Here is a 20,181-nt window from a genome sequence, read left to right as displayed (position 1 = left end):
TTTGGCTGCTCTCAGGGAATCATCGTCTAGCACTTGTAGCCGACCGCTGCGTAGTGCATCACTAAGAGGCATATCCCCTGACATGAACTTCTGGTAACTACCACGTAAAATGTGGTTTCTCCGGCTCGATGAATGTTTGCCACATGGGCGTATCACGTGATTCAATTCGTACATGGCATCCCAATGGGAACGGAAAAGGGGGACCGAGACATCGTGCGGTCAACAATCAAAAGCGATCATGGACAGTAAAAGTCTAGGTGAATGTATCATCCTAACATGTGAAATTTCATACAAATGCAATAAATTTTATTATAGCAATATTTTATTATACAGTACAAGTAAATAGCAATACAAACACAAAATACAGATGAGACATACAAATAAAGATACAAATTAAATACAATATTTACAGCACGCACAGATATTGCACGATGGTGAATTTCAAATAGGAAAGTTAGAGTTATTTGTGAGGTGGAGGATATATGTTTGAAGAACCGATGCAAAGCGCTTTTATACTCTTGCTCAATGTCCTAACCACTTCATCGCCAGGTTTGGCCTCTATTTTTATATTGGGGTTCACTCTTCCAATGTCATATCAGAAACGGCAAGAGCGTTTTTGGTTTCTTTGTATGATGACGTACTCTTTTTTTTTTTTTTTTTTGATAGGACAGGAAACGAGAAAACACAGCTTTTTGAGCCTTCTTCAGGGTTTAAAAAAGAGAATATAGTAATTGTGTATTTACATTTTATTGTCTTATCTGATAAATATTTTTAAAACTTAAGTAACAAAAGGTGATAATAAAGTTTCAATATATAAATACAGGTCCAGAACCACCTAAATGTAGTTAATGGCAATCGAATTAATTTTTGAAGTTTAAAGTAGAGTACATAAAAGAATCATGAACTAAGACTAAACCTAGACTTGTTTTTTTTTCAGAATTTATTGTTTTAGAAATTAAAAATAATTATTTCTAGCACAACTTATAGTTTTGAAGTATCGATTTCAAGCATTAATTTAATTGCTATTTTAAAATGGAAACTGTTACCAAAATTGATAAAGTTTGTATTTACTTTCATAAATTTTACAAGTACATTTGAATTTGTTTTTATAGGTTAGGCAGATATAGATAAAGAAAAAAAGATATAGACAAACCCCCCCCCCCACAAAAAAAAAATCCTAAAAGGTTTAAACGTGCTCGGTTCAAATGCAGAGAGTATGATCTAAGAAAAAAATCTAATGTGTTCACCACATGACTTCCTTGTACGGAAAATTAAATTATAGCATTTTTTCTTGCATTTTGTAAAAACTTATTGGATTTAATCATATCTACTTCGCCGACAGCGCATAAACCACAATAGAATAAGTGCATTCTTTAAAATTCTCTCTATTTGTTTACCATAGCGACACTCTGGCGCTAGGTTCACTTAAAAGTATTATATTTCGTTCATATTATAACTCAGAATGCACAAAATTTGTATCATTTAAAGAATTATCTAATCGTTGCCACATGTTCTATTCAAGTACTGTAATAAAGCTAGAAGGATGTATAAAAGAAATTAAGCAAAAAAAAAAAAAAAAAAAAAAAAAAAAAGAAACAGTTTTTCACAGACGATTGAGTATTTCTCATTCAATTAATTCAATTCTCACTTCGCGACAAGGCAAAAATACATAAAAACTCAAAATACCTCTACTAAAAATTACTAATTATTAAAAATTAAATTATTAGAAATTAAGTAAATCTTAAACACTTATTTCCTCGAAAAAATTTCAGAAAGGATTAAGTATGATTTAAATCGCAATAATAAATGAAGGCGTTTATCTTTGTTGTTGCGAAGCTACATTTCTCTAGATTGGCACACAAATTCACTACTCAGCTGTTTCAAATGTAAACAAGCAATGGCCGCCATCAAAATAGGCTTAGCGGCACTTAAACAACTTTTAAATTGTTGATAATTCTAAAAATATTGCATCATACAGATTTACTAAAGGTATAAAACCCTCAACAGAAGATAAAAACAACATAATTCAATCATTTTTAAAGAAAAAAATGTACAATTTACAAACATATAAGAATAAAGAAACTGAGATCACTGAGCCGGATAACAGAGCGGATATATTTATAAATATATTTATATACGTTTGGCGCGGCCGATTGAAACCAAAATACGAGTTGCACATCTACATGTTATAGTAGTCCTATATACAAAATTTCAACGTTCTGAGGCTACTCGTTTTTGAGTTATGCGAGATACGTACGTACGTACGTACGTACGTTCGTACAGACGCCACGAAAAATTCTCTTCAGAATTAATTTTAAAGCAGTTTTTTAGTTTTTCTTTTGGAGGAAAAGAGTCTTTTATTCTGTCCTTACGTACAGATATCACGCAAAAACATCGTTAAATTGCATTCGAAAGCGGTCAAAGTGGATATTTTCGTTGAAATATGCTGCCTGAAGCTTTTCGCGATTACAATACTTCCTTTTTACTTCGTACAAGGAAGTAAAAAAGTTAAGATGGTTTTTTTTTCTTTTCTAGAATTATAGTTCTTAATTATTCTCTTTTACCAAATTAGCTACACTTTTTATAAGAAAAGTTATACTTCTATCTTGATGTCATACTTAACGCTGCTTTCGAATTTTGATTTCTTTTACTCTATGCGAAAAAAATCTAATCAACATTAAAAATATTGCTGTAATTTAACGACAACTACACATGCATTAGCCTTCAGTTTTTGTCCTTAGAAAATTGTATATTTTATTTTGGTAACAAACTGAATGCTAAAGATCATTTCAAATGAACGCACCAGCCACGTGTAAGAAAGCTCCTGGTGATGTTACGCCATTTGGATCATAGTCCCAAACAGAATGCTCCATGAAAACTTTCAGCTGTTGTCCTGACATATATACTCTTTCCATGAAATCGCCCAAAAATAACGAATGCAGCAAATTCTTTATGGTGATATTTCCTGAAAAGAGAAGTTATTAAGTTTTCTCATTCCTGAAACAGAAAGGAAAGCTAGAAAACGCGTTACGGCTGAATTTAGCATTATGTTCGCTTATCATTCGAAAATTAATAGACCCTGTATATATATATATATATATACATATATATATTATTAATATCCATTAGCCTTACGCTACTACAAGGGCCAGAAGTGGCCGCCGTTTCATTGTGAAAGCACCCAACAGGTGGCTAGGCTACCGTTTCCTCCTATGAAGGGATGGACAGTTACAAACTGTGCCTTCTAGGTTATGTATATTAGCTAATTTAATCTGACATACACGAAGGAGAAATAGTATATAAAAAATAGCCCATTTGGGGAGTAACTGAATAACAGTTAATCATGCTGTGATTTAAGTGTCATAAAAGTTTGAAAAATATCTAGAATCAGTTAACAGCCTGACAGAATGCTTAAATACTACTTTAGGATTTTAATAGCACATGATTGACAATTGCAAAAGTTTTACTGAATTCTAAAAATATTTTGATTTTACTTTACCTTCATTGGTACTTCCACATAAGCATCTCGAATTTCAATCCTATTACCGAGGAATTCCTGAAAATCTATAAGGGGTGTTCAATTGAAAAGGTACGTCACAACAAAACCGCTTGAAATTTGATTATGCTGCTTTGGCATAATACAAGAAGACATCTAAGGACGCGAATCTAGTGCCCGGGCGTGGTTGTGCGCATGTGTGGGTACCCGCACATGACGCAGGAGAAAGGTAGGCAGTTGTGTGTTCTGTGTAATTAATGCGGCAGTGCGTGTGATGAAAACATGACGTTCACTTTTCAAAATTCCACGACTAAGGAGCAGTGATGTGTTATTAGCTTTCTGACCGTATAAGGGGTTTAACCGGCCGATATTCATCGCCGGATGGTGGTCTTATACGGTGGGGGGGGGGGATTGTGTGTGTCCGACAAGTCAGTGAGAAAGCGGAGTGCTAGTTTTCGTAAGGCATGGAGTGTTCGAATGATGAGCCAAGACCAGGCAAACACAATAAGCATAGTCGAACTCATCGACAAGGTAAAAGACCTGGGTGAGAAATGGCATCTCAAAGGGAAGCGCTTCATCTCGGACGACGAACTGAAGGACACAGTGGAGGACTGGTCCTTCACAGGACTAGCTCCTGCCACCAACTACAGGAATTTTGGGAAGAGGGAATCTTTCGGCTCGTGAAACCGTGGGATAGTTATGCTCAGGCCTCTTGTGATTACTTGAGAATAAAGACTTCAAAATATCCATAGTGTCATTTCGTACCTTTTCATTTCAACACCCCTAACACAAAAGCAATGCTAATGGAAGTGTCTCTAAAATTAAACTAATTACAAAAAATGCCGATATTGCTTACATTTATTGATCACAGAGATCATTGTTAAACATAAACAATAGAAACCGCGTTTAAATAATAACATCATTTGCGGGTTAAAATATAAAATATGCGTTTAAAATTATTCAATGGTCATTCTACTACTGTATGGTATGAATCTTGTTACAGTTAGAAACTGAAAGGTTATGTTGATTTCGTTTCTGTAGTTTTATCTTCACAAGCGTTACCCACGTACCCAAGGTGAGACGAGCGCCAGGTGCGCCGGTTCAGCATCGAGGGCATAAGAGTGGTTTAGTTTGGTTTAATTTATTTAATTATGGCCAACCACGCATGCCTAAGGGGTGGAATGCCTTGGTGAAAGACTTTATAAGGGAAACTGGCTCGTATACACATTGGACATCGGGAAAACTACGCAAACGCTCGTACAGCCAGCCCGTTCGCCTGGAATTGAACCCAGGTCGAAACTACCAGCATTCAGCGGCTTTACCGATAAATTTTGCTTTTTTAATCTGGTATTTATAAACCCACGGTTCCTTTTTAGAAACCAAACTAAGTAATGTAGGCTTTCTCTAATTATAATAATTTTGATTCCCGTAAAACCTTTTAATAAAAATATACAAATTATTGTTATTATTTTTACAAAATGGCTCTGTAGTATATTTCCTCTATAAAGAAAGCTGCAATTAATAGATTGCCGCTTTCCTTATTAAAGCCTCTTACTCTAAAATTTCTAAAAATTATATAACTTATTTCTTTACACCTCTCGGATGAGAGGCGGTACCCGAATTGCTGACTAAAATATATCATACAAAAATTATACCATTTTGAACAAATTTGAATTTTAGCATTTCTAAAAATGGGAACTGAAAATCTGTGTTGAACCCATTACTATTTTTCTGGTTTAAAGGGCATGTTTCGATAATTTGCTTTCAAAAACATACCTGTATAGTTGTCTTTAGTGTTATTTACATCAGATCCTACAATATTTTAGTTTGCTATTTTGACCATATTAAAATGAAGTGAAAAGAAAAATGTATAAAAAAATGAAAACTTTTTGGCTGTTGCTGCTATTGTTGTCATTATTGCTTAATAAATGACTTAAGCAGTTTTTTTTATTTTTTGTTGGAATAGTTTAGCTGTAAAAAAAATTTTATTCACGTTTCCCCCTATCAGGTGTATATAAAAATATGAGTGGCATACTCGTATATTTTTACTACTAAAAACCTCAAGCGGTTAAACATATGGTCTGAAAACCTGTCTCATTTAATTAATTTTTTAAACAGAAATTATTGACAATTCATTCAGCGGAAGCTTACTCTTGCAATCGTTTTGAAACACCTTGTATAGAAATTATATAAGTACCAGAACTGAATATTGCTGTTTTCTATGTTGTAATTTTTTCCAACAGCCTTACCTAACACACTCTCATAATTATCAATAGGCTACAAAAAAAATTTACTAACTAGTTCTTAGGGAAGAGCGAACAATGCCAGAGTTAAGAACGACTGCATCCACGTATTCCCACAGCTCTGTATCTACTACCTGCGCTGTTTCATTGTAAGCATTTTTCATATAGCAATAGAGCATAGCATCTGCTACCATATTCCCTAGAGTACATTCTTCCATCCGGCATTTTCGAGAGCTCCCTTCCAGATCTGTCACGGTGACTGCAAGAATTTCGTCGCTGTCAGGCAGACGACTATGCTCAGCTATCTTCTCCAGAGACGTGGCAGCATTTTGTAGGACATGCAACGTTTCTTCGTCTGCGTGAAACAAATAGAAAAATTAGCTGCCTACATAAGAAGCAAATTACAATTACATCCTCAGAACTAATTGTAACAGTTTCATTTTTTTCTGTGAGATTCTAAATCAGATACGATAACTGTTAAAGAAGCTCTTGCAACAAGTCTATTACATGCTAAAAAATAAATTTCTTTAGAACACTTTAATCACTTAGATCACGTTAATAATAACTGTGAAGTATTCATTATTTTATCTAACCAGTTATTTTATGTTCAGTAGCCCTACTGTCATTCCCCTTTCCGTTTTCCTGTCAGAATGCTAAATTTAGTTCGTGCATACTTAAATGAGCTTGAAAGAGATAGTATTTAAACCGAGGTTTTAAATTGTTTAGCTGAGCGTGTTCAGCCTGCTGAAGGACACGTTACTAGTTGAAATTCTATGATAGCTGCTTCTGGAGGTGTTTTATTCTTGCCAAAGGTGCTTGACACGCCGGTGTGGGTTTGAGCCGACTTGCGTATTAATGAGTTCTGCGTAGCTTTTGGCCCTTTTGCACCCTGTATGTTTCGCTTCAGATTGCACCATACAGATTCATGCATATACGGCTCAACAGGTACCATCGATCATTATATGTTCGAGCACGAACTCCCCAAAGACCTGCATTTCCGGCCCTATATAGATAAAAATGCCCAGGTAAGGCTGAAACAACTCCAATAGAGTAAGCTACTATAAAACAAACTTAAAACTCTCACAGACTACTTGGCAATGAACAGTGAAAATCTAAAAGCAATCTAAATAAAAAAAATTACTCAGCACAGTCAAAGTCTTGACAGAGTCTCTTTAATAACCACTGGTTACAAATACCCATCTTCTAAAGTAACTTTATAAATTCCGCCACAAATTTTAATATTCTATAGAGATTTTTGGCTAGACCTAGCGACAATAAAATGCTCCACCAATTGAGTACAATTGCTGATAGTTCATATAACATGCGGTACAGCAACTCAGCTAGTGGTAGGTAAGTACGTTATCTGAGTCCTTAATCAGAGGGTCTTTTATACCAATCTTACGTTTCTGTATTTTCTGACTGGGCATAGCGATAAGTCCCTGAGATCCATCAAGAGTTTCGATTTAGTATATGCTTTCAAAGATGGTGAGACTCTACATCACGTTGATTGATTTATAATGACATCTAGGACATTTTTTTCGACTTTAAGGGAAACATAATTACAGAAAAATTTCAGTAGAATTTAACAAAATGATGATTATGCGCTAATTAGTCCAATAATGTTTCGTTTCTTATTAATGGTGCATGCATTTAATTTTTTTTTTCACTTTCTTGAATGATCTTGCGTTCAGAAGTGGTCTTTAAACAATCTGGCAACATGTTAATCTAAAATAGTATATTGTTTCATGTTAATATAAATATAAACTCAGTGGCGTAACAGCCCTAATGGTCCAAGACCTGCAGGGCCCAAAATCTGCTTTCTTGACCGTGGATCCCCGGGGTGCGTAAGCATATGCCCTGAACAAGTAGTCAGCTTATCGCAGGACCCCCAGTTTTTAGTCCCCAAGCGATGGAAATCATTTTATCGACCCAAGTGATGGAAATCAAGGAAAGAAAGGCTGAGTCGACCTTGCCCAGCCCGGACCTGTGGTGCTGCTGTGCGATGCGCTAGCCACTGCGCCACTGGACCTCTAATATAAATATACGAAATATTTTTAAACAAAGGATCTATAGTTGCATTGTAAAATATTTTTAAGTAGTTATTTTTCACTTACATGCTGTTAGTAAATATCAGAAATCTGGCAATTTCCGTCTTAATTGCTTTGTATATCTCCGAGTAGTACATTTAAAAATCCTTCAGTGCTGGGCGGAAGTGCAAGCAATTAACATTGATTCACAGGCACAAAAAATGCACTCAAAATGAATCAGTCCATCTTCTACGGTACAGAAGTTCGCGACTAGACAGGAGTAAAATAACGGCAACAGCAGTACTATTGAGAAATTTTTTTGTAATGACGTCCATGTTGCTGTTTTTCAGCTATATAGCTGAAGTGATATTAAAACATTAATTATAGATTCAGTGAGAAATGAGTGGACATTACTCGTCTGATCTAATTTCTTTTAAATTTCTGTTCAGATTCTGTATTCATTTTTAAAGATTAATTAAAAAGCAAATGACTATACTGAAAAACACCTTGAGGAATACTGCTGTCAAGCAGAATTGGTTCTCCACTTTCGTGAATAATATTGCCACTGTTGTCAAACGTCATTCGCATAACTCCGACGTATGTTCCGTGTTGAGGAATATGCAGAATGAGAGTTCGGTTCTTGATTGAGTCTTCACCGACTTCATTTTCATCGCTTTCATGATGATGGATTCGAGGAAAATTACCATGAATGTTTCCTACCGTTGTTGACACATCATCTATAAAATATCATGAGAAAAAATTAATTCCTGAAATCCGAAATGCAAGTAAAAATGTAAAATTATATCAGTCAGAAGACTGACTTTAGTTACTGAAACTACCTAAAAATCTGTTGTATTAAGTTACTTACTCTCTTACAGAAATAAAATTTGGTTTTAAAAGGGAAGAGAAAAGGTCTAAAAATATAATTTTAAACTATTCAGTGTGGTTTTCTTAGGAGCTATGAAAAAAATGAATGAAATATTAAGACTTAACAAATTATTAAAAAACTTATTTTAAACGAAATATGCTTCATTGTGTATTTAACAGCTACATTATTTTTATGTAATGCTTTGTTTTAATAGAAGTATGTGTATAAATGATGATCCAGTTACTATGAAACGACACAGAAAGACATTAATAAACAACAATTGAAAATTTCGCTTTGATACAAGCATAATTATAAACGAAATGCTATTACGTTTGATGATATTTCTCTTGCATATAATGAATACCAGGCTTATTTAGGTATCTCACATGCATTTGCGTTCTTCATTACTTCTACATTTAGGTTTAAAATTGCAAAGGGATATCCTAAGGCACCTCAGTCACTTAAATATCCGACTGATCTGTTATGTAGATCTACCAAGACGAGGGTTAGATATTACGCTAGTCGTTACTCTAAGGTTGAGAATGGTACTTAATTTTTTTCCCTCTATTCGAAATGGGCTATATTGTAAATGCTAAACACATTGCCTAGAAACATTTCTGGCATCACGATTATATTCGCCATAAAGTTAGTTTATATGTTATTGGCTGTTTACCAGATTCTGGTTTACGTAGCATGATATCTGAATTGCCTCCCATGACTATATCAACTCCTTTCACCTCTGCGGCTATTTCCAAGTCGACATAATATCCTGAATGCCCAAGAGCAATTATTTTGTTCACTCCTTCCTCTTGAAGGCGATCGACTTCTTCCTGGATCGCGGGAATTTCTGGAAGAAATTCCACACTTGCCGCTAAAAAAAATGTAAAATGTATTACTCATCACCAAACGTATATTCATTGAAACAATACATTTGAAATAAAATAACAGAAAACAAACTACAAATAATTTCCAGATTTACTCAGTTTAAGAGGTTTGAAATAGTTTAATTTGAAAATAGTTATAGTTTCAAATAGTTAAAAGTTTAATAGTTTGCTTAAATATTGCAATACTGGGGTCAAGATAATTCGATAAATAAGTTTAATATTTAATGTCATTCCTCTAGAGCCAGCATTTCAATTAATAAACATTCATCATGCTTTAATGACTTTAAAATTTCCACACTTCTATGTATAAGATAATCTACATCTTTACATATGTATTCGGGACACTCTATTCGGCAGTGTGGTAAGAAGTGAACCTTGGTTCGGATACTGACGAAGTAATGGCTGCTTGTATCTGTATATAGTGTCTTTGCCAGATAGAGGCACTTACAAGACCATCGAGCTGAAACTCTCTTCGAAACATTAATGGTGATTAATGGCCCATTTCATCAAAGTGGGAAAACTTGTTCCGTCACCTATAAGATACCCAAAGCATTTTCCAACGACATTCGCGATACTTTCTCTTTTGGCTGCGGTGACCTCGTGGACCTGGTTTAAATCATATTCAGATCAAGAGGATTAGTCACAATGAAATTCCGAGAATCAATTTCGGATCATTTTCTCAATGCTATTTTTGTATAATTCAAGACCTTTGAAAAAGTGCCCCCCGTCAGCGGTTGTGCGGTCAAGTCACTGAACTCTGGTAATTCGGTCCGGGTTTCGAATCCCAGCGAACGGGCTAGCTGCACGGGCGCTTTCGCGATTTTCCTCATATACAATGTGGATACTAGCCAGTCTCCCTTAAATATGTCCTCCTTCCATAGGGCATCCCTGCTTGTGGCGAATACCATTGTGTGCATCCCCGTAAATAAAAAAAGGTTATTTGAGAATGACTTTAGGGAGTAGCCGTACAAAGGAAAATTCCTGTTTTAGCGATTTATGATTATATCTTGGATAAAAGAGCATTCATCAGTAAATTCGAAAATGCTTATTCAGTTCATCTCTGTGGAATCAATATTTACTAATTGGTAAATTTTTTTTACATAAATGATTAAGAAATAAAAAGATTAGGTTTTACTTTTATAAAATCCACCCACTTACAATGCTGAAACTGTGTTCATAACGAAATCTGAGCTTAACTTTAATTGAAGTACATGATGAATTCTTAAGGAAATAAAGCTTATAGAGTACCTCTTAGTTATTCATGGTGCTCTCTTTGGTTTAATGAGTGATAAAGATTTTGGAGTTTTATTGAATGGCTAGTTTCTTTACACAGGGTAAAAAAAGATAAGAAAGTAAGAAAGGAACAACACGAGAATGAGAAGACTAAAGTCTAAATTTATTTCTATCGTACATAGGAAAATAAATGTATGATTGAAAGCTTCATTACCCTTTCGCGATCTCTGTAAAGTCTTTGGATGCACGTAACCAACAACTCCAACTTTTTCGCCCCCGATATTGAACACAGCGCTCCTGTTCACTCTACTATAGATGAAAGAAGTGTTTCTTGCCCACATATTTGCGCACAGAACAGGAAATTTCATTGCGTAGAGGAAAGCTGAGAGTTCGAACATCCCACTGTTGAAATCGTGATTGGACAAACTCTAAAGAAAATTTGAAACAAAATAAAAATTACTCTATGTTGAAAATGACTGCTTTAATTATCTGCTGGATTAGGAAGCTATAAATATATCTGTAAAAATAAACGCAATGTTGCATAAACTTTTTATCTGTGCTGCCCCATTTAAGAATTATATTTTGGAAACCTAAAGCCATCATGGTGATAAAACTAGGATTTAGCAATTACAACTGTTTATAATTTTTCAAAATACAGTTACATTAGGTTTGCTAATATTAATTACATTTAGAAATTTAGAATATAAAACTTTCATATAGTTACAAGTAATACGTACGATCTACTGGAAAATAGTAACAATGGATGGAAAAATACAAAAAATGTGCGACAATCCTAATATGAAACTTGAGCTTTTATATTGAAAATGCATTCTCCATTTATTGTTTATATTTGAAATTACCATTCTGAAATTATTTTTTGTTTACATACCAAGGCTCATAAAAAGCCACATAATATTTAAATCATTTATTTCACTCTGTCATAGTCTTCTAAGAAAATAGTTTCAATAACCCTTTCATGAACGCTTATGATCACACAAATGGCCACAACCTGAAGACGTAGAGGTACTGTATTATTATCGCCAATTAATATGTAATGTAGCAGTCCCGAGGACCAGTAAGACGTTCTCACAAAGAAACAGATTCACAAATTGGTAGCAATTGCACAGATGTACTTTTTAATGAGAGTTCGATACCTAACCTTTAGGCAACAGACCTAAATTTGATCCCACAGGTCATTTACCACTTCCAAGGACCCAGGATTCACGTAGCTCCTTAGTTCCCATTTGTGATAATAGACGCTAGCCGATAACAGCAAAGAAAGCGAGCAAACATTGGAAACACCGTATTGGCTACTACGAACATAATAAGAGCACACACGTTTGCAACTAACGACCTACATCATATATACCACAACGCTACGCCTACAGTTCAATAAAGGTTCCAGTTAGGCATACCCACGTGCTGGAGCAGCAGCCCACAGACAAATGATCAGTCAGATAAACGCACATCGCTCGTAGCCACACCTTTAACACGGAGGGCAAATGCAATGACTAGTAATGTTTCACACTATTCACATCAAAATGTTAGCAGCGGAGTCTGTATCTCTCCTGAGGACTAATCAGCCGCTCACTTTAGAAAACATCCAAATATCGGCAGCGATTGAATAAGGGAACTTTTTCAAAGAGGATTTGATATTTGCCATTTACGCAAGACATCAAAGTTCGGTTGCCAAAGTCATTTACTACTTTCATGAACAAGGAAACCATGTAGCTCCACGTTCGCTTCTTACAACAATGTAACGGTAAAACAACAAACCAGACTCGTAACCACAAAAGACAAATGACTTGCGCTATTACGCGGGCTGTATATCAGATACCAAGACCGTCAGATTAAGACTATGGGGAATCAGCTTTGCAGCGGTTACGTTCGCCGCACGGGAGAGACATCTCTTCAAATCGTTCCGCTCTTAGGCTCTCTTGTTTTACTACGGACTAATAGGTCGGAAATTCTCTCTTGACCTGACAAGAGGAATTAAGAACACCGATTTCTACAAGAGTCGTTTACCGGCAAAAATCACCAATAACAACTTCGAATTAAACAGACTAGCATTAGTTGGTCCTCATTATCAAATACAGATGGTTCTCCGCCACCAACAAGGTCAGAAAACCTGCGGCGATACCAAACATCATCATCAAGCATTTAAGGGAAAATACTTACTATTAAAAGCAATTTAAGCAGAATGCAAATGTTTAATTTACGTTAAGCCAATAAGTATTAAAATTGGGAATATAGTTTGCTCTAAAGTAAATCCAAACATAAATGTTACATTTTACTATATTTTGGGCTGTTACTTTCCTGATGCTTTACATTGTAAGGATATTCATTCTTAGATTTGATTTTAACAAACAAAATATCTTTCAATAGCAAGAAAGATATAATATTCATGAATAGGGCTTAAACTCACGCATAAAATTTACCCAATAAGCTAAATTGTACGTAGGTCAGTCAGAAGGTTTATTGCACTACTGCGTAAATGTTCTCCGTTTAATACTATTTGGATGACACTGTGTGGCAACACTTCAGACATGTACCTTTATCGCGTGACTTAGCGGCTTCTCCGAGGCAAGTTTAGTTTTTCTGATCACCAGTCGCAAACATGTCTCGACAGCTGCAAATAGCGTCCAAATTGGAATGCGTGCAGTGATTCGTTTTTTTGTGGGCAAAAAGGTGCAACTGCACTGGAATTTATGGACAGTTGCATGAAGTGTATGGTGAAAATGCAATGTCACGTCAAGCTATCGCGAAATGGTGCAACATGTTTGAGAATGGACGTACAGATATTGACGACGCTGCGCGCAAGTGAAGACCATCAACTGCAACAAATTCGGAAATCGCTGCTCGCGTGAATGAATGCATTCTTGTAAACAGAAGCATAACGATAGACGAAATCTCAAATGAACTGGATATTTCTCATGGATGCATAAAATTATTGCTTCGTAAAGTTTGTGCTCGATGGCTGCCACGTCTATTGACGGAGGAACATAAAGGTAAGCGTTTTGAAAGTGCATTTGCGTTTCTGCAACGTTACCAAACGGAAGGAAATGAGTTTTGAGACAAATCTATGACTGGAGATGAAACTTGGATCCACCACTTCTCACCTGAAACGAAACGCAGCTAGCTCGAGTGGAAACATTGCAGTTCCCTGACACAAAGTGTCGAACTGTTCCGTCGGCAGGAAAGGTGATAATGACGCTGGTTTTCGATAGAGAAGGCGTGGTGCATACAGAGTTCATGCCGAAGGGTGCCACAATTAATGCATCTTCTTATTGTGAAACACTAAAACGATTGCGAAAATCACTTAAAATCAAAGGCTACATAAAGTCGAAAGGCATGGTGCTCCTGCATGACAATGCAAGACCGCATGAAGCAAAACAAACGTCTGAACTTCTGAAAAAGTTTAAGTTGGAAGTGTGGAACCACCTTTTTTATAGCCCAGACCTTTCAGCTCCTGACAACTCCTGACTTCCATGTGTTTGGTCCCATGAAATAAGAATGTTCAAAGCAATGGTACCATTCGGATGCCGAAGTGAAAGCTGCAGCTCAACAATGGACATTGGGCGGGATTTCTTTGCAGAAGGCATCGAAAAACTTGTGCTAAGCTCCGACAAATGCTTAAATAACGGAGGTAATTACGTTGAAAAGTAGATTTTGAATGGAACCTTAAGATATAAATGAAGTTATTGTAAAATTTTACTCCTGTTTTGTTTTCTTAGGCAGTGCAACTAACTTTTTGACTGACCCTCGTATTAAGTGATCTCTACAAGAGTAATACTAATGTTAAAATGAAAAAAAAATTCAACTAAATGTAAGGTATTTGCCAGTTTTACCGATGACCAAAGCGTCTAGGATATTGATTTTTCAAAGTAGGGGGCGCTCCCTCCAAGGGAGGTGCAAAGACATATAAGGGGGGGGGGCTGCTGGAAAGGTGAGAAGTATTTCACCGGTTAGGCACACCGCACAATTCGCATCACCCTGCTGCGCTCAAAGACTTAATTCGGCCTCAATTCAATTAGTATCCATCATATAAGCAGTGCAATTATATGTATTTTTGATGCGAAAGTAAACTAAGTAAACTGCCGTATTCTTACTTTTTTTACTGTGTCATGTGTTCGCTGATAAAAAAACAAGTATAATAATGATTATATTCATACAGTTTCTTTTCTTTTCTTTTTTTTGCTATACAAAGAGGTGGTGTCGATCAACTGCTATCTGTTATTTGTTACGAAGCATTGAGATGTGATGTCATGAGACCTTCTCGTCTGGAGCGACATTTGTCGACTAAACAGCTAATTAAAAGACAAGCCGAAGAAGTTTTTTGGCTGCAAAATGAAAAAGTTTGAAACGCATGAAAGTGGATAATACTGGATTCTTCAGTTAGCGGAAAAAGCACTCAAAGCTGAGTTATGGCTATTCATCGCAAAAGCCAAGAAAGTCATATTATTGGACAAACATCTATCAAACCTTGTCTGTTGACAGCAGCTGATATTGTTCTTGGACTAGAGAGTAAACGAAAACTTTCACAAATACCGCTTTCTGACAACAGTTGTAAAACGTCACATTAATGATTCGGCCGAAGGTAAAAAAATCAGTTCGTGCAAGTAGTTAAAGAATAAAATTTTTTGGGCAATAGAGTTCGACAAGGATGTAAGAAATATCGTCAACTGTTCGCTTTCGTTAGATACGCACAAATTGAAACAGTTAAAGAAAAGGCGCTGTTTTCTACAGAGTTAACGACTATTTCAAAAGCAATTCGTACAATTACGGCAATTTCTGAATACTATTGCATATATCAACTGCCACGGCAAAAGCTGTTAGGCGTATGCACAGATGGCGCACCGTCAATGCTCGGATCTCGCTATGTATTCGTACAGACAGTGAAAGGAAATAATCTCAATGTTACTGCTATTAACTGTGTTTTTCACCATCAAGCCTTGACAGCTAAGGCACTTCCAAACGAACTAAACAATGTCTTAAAATTATGCATTAAAATTGTCAACCATGCTAAAAAGAATGCGTTAAATACTTCCCTTTTTTGTGAAGGGTTAGGAACAAAACATGAATCACTGATGTTTCATACGTAAGTACGCTGGCTCTCAAAAGGTAATATGTTAGCAAGATTATTTGAACTTCGAGATGAAGGTATTAAGGTTTTGGAAATTCAAAATCATACTGAATTATATGGGGAATTTTGAAAGCCAGTTTTTCAAGTTGTATTTGCATATATTTTCGATTCATTGAACTCATTACTATAAAGTAGAGATTGTAACATAATTTATCATTGGGATGCCATCACAGCATATAATGATAAGTTATAACATAGGGAACTTAAAATTTTACCCTGCAGCTATTCCTGGTTTCCCAAATTATTTGGGATCCTGGAAGAAGCGCGCTTTGAGGAGGTTTCTAAGGGTACTGATACTAAGAATAAAATATCAGTTTACCTCACTGAAGAATTCAAACGTTGCTTTCCTAACTCGTGTGATAATAACATGTATAGATTAGTGACGGATCTTTTTCACATTGACATGGATGTGCTGCCAGAAGCAACAAAAGGAAGGTTTGGAAATTAAAAAAAGATTCTGCAGTTAAATATGACTCTGAGAAGATGTTTTTGATGGATAAGGGTAAAATATATCTGAGCAAACAACAACAACAAATATGTATATTATAAAATAAGTAAAAGTTTATCTGAGCATAGCAGAGCAAGCACTGCACCTGTATTTACCGTTTTCAAGTATGCATTCGAAAGGGTGCTTTCAGCAGTTGTAGCAATAAAAAAGTATAGAAGCAAACTCAAGATTGCGTTCCGCATTTTCTTCTGTTCAACCAAGAACTGAAAATCTTGTAAAAGACATGCAAGTCATGAGGATCATTGATTTATTTGTTTTTTCCTTAAAATATGAATGGGAAAACAGAATATTTCTGTAATAAACTCTTATAAATTATATTTTTTGTTCTTAATATTCTTATAGATTTGAAATATTATCATTACTGGAGAAGTTGGTGTGGGAATTTTAATTTTTGGCAGTAGGGTCTGAAAAAAAAATGGTTGTGAAAAATTTCACATGAAAAAATTCATATGAAAAAAAAATTTTGGAACCCATGGTATAAGAAAAGTTTAAGCATCAGTAAAGTTTAAGCATCTTTGGACCCATTTTTTTTTAAAAAATGTATTTCCAAAAATATAAATTTCTGCTTAGAAAAAGTTTAGTTTATTTTTCAGGTGATCATAAATGGTAATAGCAAACTTCCGCTCTCAGAAATGAGATTTTTGAAGTGTAAGGATTATTAATTTTATTAACAGTTAAATTTTAAGTTAAAGTTCCTTTCCTGTTAAATTCTTAACTTCAACTTACTACTTCCGGCCAGAATGTAGTTTTGAAAATCTTGCTGAATATTTAATGAGGAGCGGTATTTAAACCACGAAGTTACTTACTGAGTCAGAGAGAATCAAAGTTTCTGATTTACGCGCGTCTGCCTTTTTGGCCACTCTCTCAAAGCTGTTGTTACGCTCGGCCGTACTGAGGCCCTTGCTAAGCTTCATAGTCAAATAAGTTAAGGGGCCAACTCGATTTGAACCTTGATAGCTTCGGCTATACTTCTTTAGTTAATCTTAGTTTTAGTTTAATTCATAGTCTTTTAAGTTCAAGTCCAAGTGCGGGCTTTGTTTGTACACTTCCAGGAGGAGTTTTGTTAAATCTTATTATAAATCTTATTATAAAGGATTAGTTACCCTTCTATCTTGTTGTTTCTTGTCACCGAACTCAAGCGATTATTCGCTTATCAGTTCTTAGATTCTTCACTTCCAACATTAATTTAGAATTCCGAAGTGAGGAACTCTACAGAAGCAGAGAACTAGTGGTCTATCTTTTTCTATTTTTTCCTTTATATCTCAATATGGCTTCTGTTATGATATATAATATCAATTACCACTCGTTTTTGAAACTGAAAGTGGACAGCAAAATACCTTTTTCCTAGAAGAATGAAATTATTTCGTTCTCATTTGAAGGCAAATTGAAAATTGTCGCACATTTTTTCGCAATTCTTGGTTTTGATTATGATTTTGCATTGCTTTATCGGTTAACAATGAAAGCAGCAAAACTTGGTATAAATCGTTAGCGTCGGTAAAATCGACATCGACCAAAAGTAATTTTTAAATGCCATTTTTTCAAGGAATTAAAAGCTGCTGTTTCATAAGTTGAGAAGAAGCATATTGAATTTTTCTATAATACTACTGGGTCTTTTTTAATATAGGTAATGCTACTACTTAGAAGAATTTTAGACTTTATTTTGAAACTCACAAGAAATCTATCAACGTCAGCTCTTTCGAGCTTGTGTTTTAGAGTAAATGTGTTAAGTTAACAAGCAACTCTGTTTCCAGAATTCCGGGAGAATATTTAAGTGTTACGTTGTCGATGCTCAGTTACTAAACCTGATCTGAACAGATTAAAAAATCATTACCAAGCTATTTGAGATTTATGATTCTCTTCAACGGTTCATCATTCTGTCTATTGAATTTCCCGATGTTTTCCATCACGCACCGTGAATAGAACTTTGCATTCAATACCTAAAACTTTGCGTTCAATACCTGACATTATGTATATCGCTGAAACATTTGCAATATGCATGACTTTTAGATTTTGGGCATTATGTACAAACAAACTTTGGCATAACGGCAGTATTATTAAAAATGGATATTGTTTTCGCTTCCGCAGATGAAACAAAGAATGGCATATTTGATAAAATATTGATATCTGAGTTTTTATATCAGCAGTCCATAATCAATGCATTTTTGATGTAGCCCGAATAATCACCATTTTCTATCTAAAGTTTTACTGTAAGTTAAAAAGTGCATTATTAATGGAGTAATACCATAGCATCCAAGTCCAAGTAGGGTAGCAATGCGCGTGCTAATTTCCATCCATGTAAAGCATTCAATGAACGGCCTAGATAGAACTCTCCTGAGCTCAGGACTAAGACATTATTCTCCTTCTTGCGTATCTCGTGGACCTATGGAAAAAAACAAAAGCCCAGATTTGTTTAGAATATCATTAGGCACTAGATGACTTATTTTCTATATGTAACGTCATTCATTTCTAGGTATTTACGTATTATCCGTTCGGTCCAAATATTAGCTCGGAACTTACGAACGCTTGACAGTTTTGCCGCAAAGCAAAATTGGCAGTATAAAAACTAAAGCGGCAGAGGGATTAACAACAACCTATATAGACTAGAAGAGAAACAGGCTAATGTGACAATCAAAATCGTAAAAACAACCTTGTATTTAGCGTAGGTATAATGAAACACTCAATCGATTTCGAGGGCAGCTAAAGGTCCCTCCTCATCAGGAGAAAGAAATACCTAGAAAGAAGAAAATAAATTATTCTCCTTCTTGCGTATCTCGTGGACTTATGGAAATTTTCATTTTGGAAATTTTCAGATTCCCATCAAAGAAGACATTCCACTGTTAGAAATAACATTAATGACCTTGTCGTGCTTCCATTTTATCCTTCTGTTAGCTATAAAATTGCACGGATTCTCCAGAAATTCAATTTTCAAGTCGATTTCTCCCCTATTAATAAAATTCACCCTTCGATTCTAAAAGATTGCGTTTCTGTCTTGAATTCTTGGGGAATTTATAGTATATCGTGTCAGTGTGTTTTAAGATATATCGGCCAAACGAAAAGAGCGTTGAAGTTTCGTATCAAGGAACATGAATCTTATGTCAGAAAAGGCGAAATTAACAAGTCTTCAATAGCGTATCATAGTTGGACTTTTAAACATAATTTTGATTTTGGATCTGCAAAAATTATCCAAAAGGCTTCTTCCATAGGTGAATTGGATTTTCTTGAGGCGTTTCACATTCACAAAGATTTAGCAGGTTTAGTTAATGATTTGAAGTCCTATCCAGTCCTTCCTAATGCCTTTAAAATTCCACTATTTTAATTCAGTTATTTTTGCCGATAGATGGCGTTACCTCCTCGCATTTGTTACTACCAGAGGGTATAAAAATCCGTTCAGTGGTTGCTTTCCATTATTTGCAGTTCATATTTCGAGCGTAAGGTGCATTTGCCCCTCGCTTCCTATTTTAACTTCGCTAATTTTTCATGCTCGATCAGATAGCCTGGCTCAGTAAAAGTAGGCGGCCAGTGCAACTCTGATTAAAAATCTAGTTATAACCACGTGCAGTGCTGATAAGGACCACGTGTTTCTGTGACTCCTTTATCTTCTTCTTTCTAGGTATTTCTTTCTCCTGATGAGGAGGGACCTTTAGCTGCTCTCGAAATCGATTGAGTGTTTCATTATACCTACGCTAAATACAAGGTTGTTTTTACGATTTTGAGCAACCTATATGTTTAGTTGCCATAAGGAAAACACTTTTAAGCATATGTATACATATTATCATGTT

At 35.3% G+C, this 20,181-nt stretch overlaps 1 protein-coding gene across 1 annotated transcript in view; it reads right to left on the bottom strand.

Moving 5' to 3' along the window:
- LOC118185606 (uncharacterized) overlaps positions 1–18,776 on the bottom strand; it is a 29,447-nt gene extending 10,671 nt beyond the window's left edge. The window contains exons 1-6 of the mRNA XM_035355489.2: positions 18,645–18,776; positions 10,966–11,179; positions 9,308–9,505; positions 8,273–8,503; positions 5,795–6,094; positions 2,804–2,965 (exon numbers count right to left, since the gene is read on the bottom strand). Of these exons, the coding sequence (XP_035211380.2) occupies positions 2,804–2,965; positions 5,795–6,094; positions 8,273–8,503; positions 9,308–9,505; positions 10,966–11,179; positions 18,645–18,647 (1,108 nt within the window). The 5' untranslated portion in view covers positions 18,648–18,776. The remainder of the gene's footprint in view (positions 1–2,803; positions 2,966–5,794; positions 6,095–8,272; positions 8,504–9,307; positions 9,506–10,965; positions 11,180–18,644) is intronic.
- Positions 18,777–20,181: the final 1,405 nt, after the last annotated feature.

This window comes from Stegodyphus dumicola, chromosome 3 (assembly GCF_044657685.1).
Source record: "Stegodyphus dumicola isolate Sdum_Otavi_A_Nest chromosome 3, ASM4465768v1".
Classification (NCBI taxonomy): domain Eukaryota; kingdom Metazoa; phylum Arthropoda; class Arachnida; order Araneae; family Eresidae; genus Stegodyphus; species Stegodyphus dumicola.
This window is presented reverse-complemented; position numbering and strand designations above follow the sequence as displayed.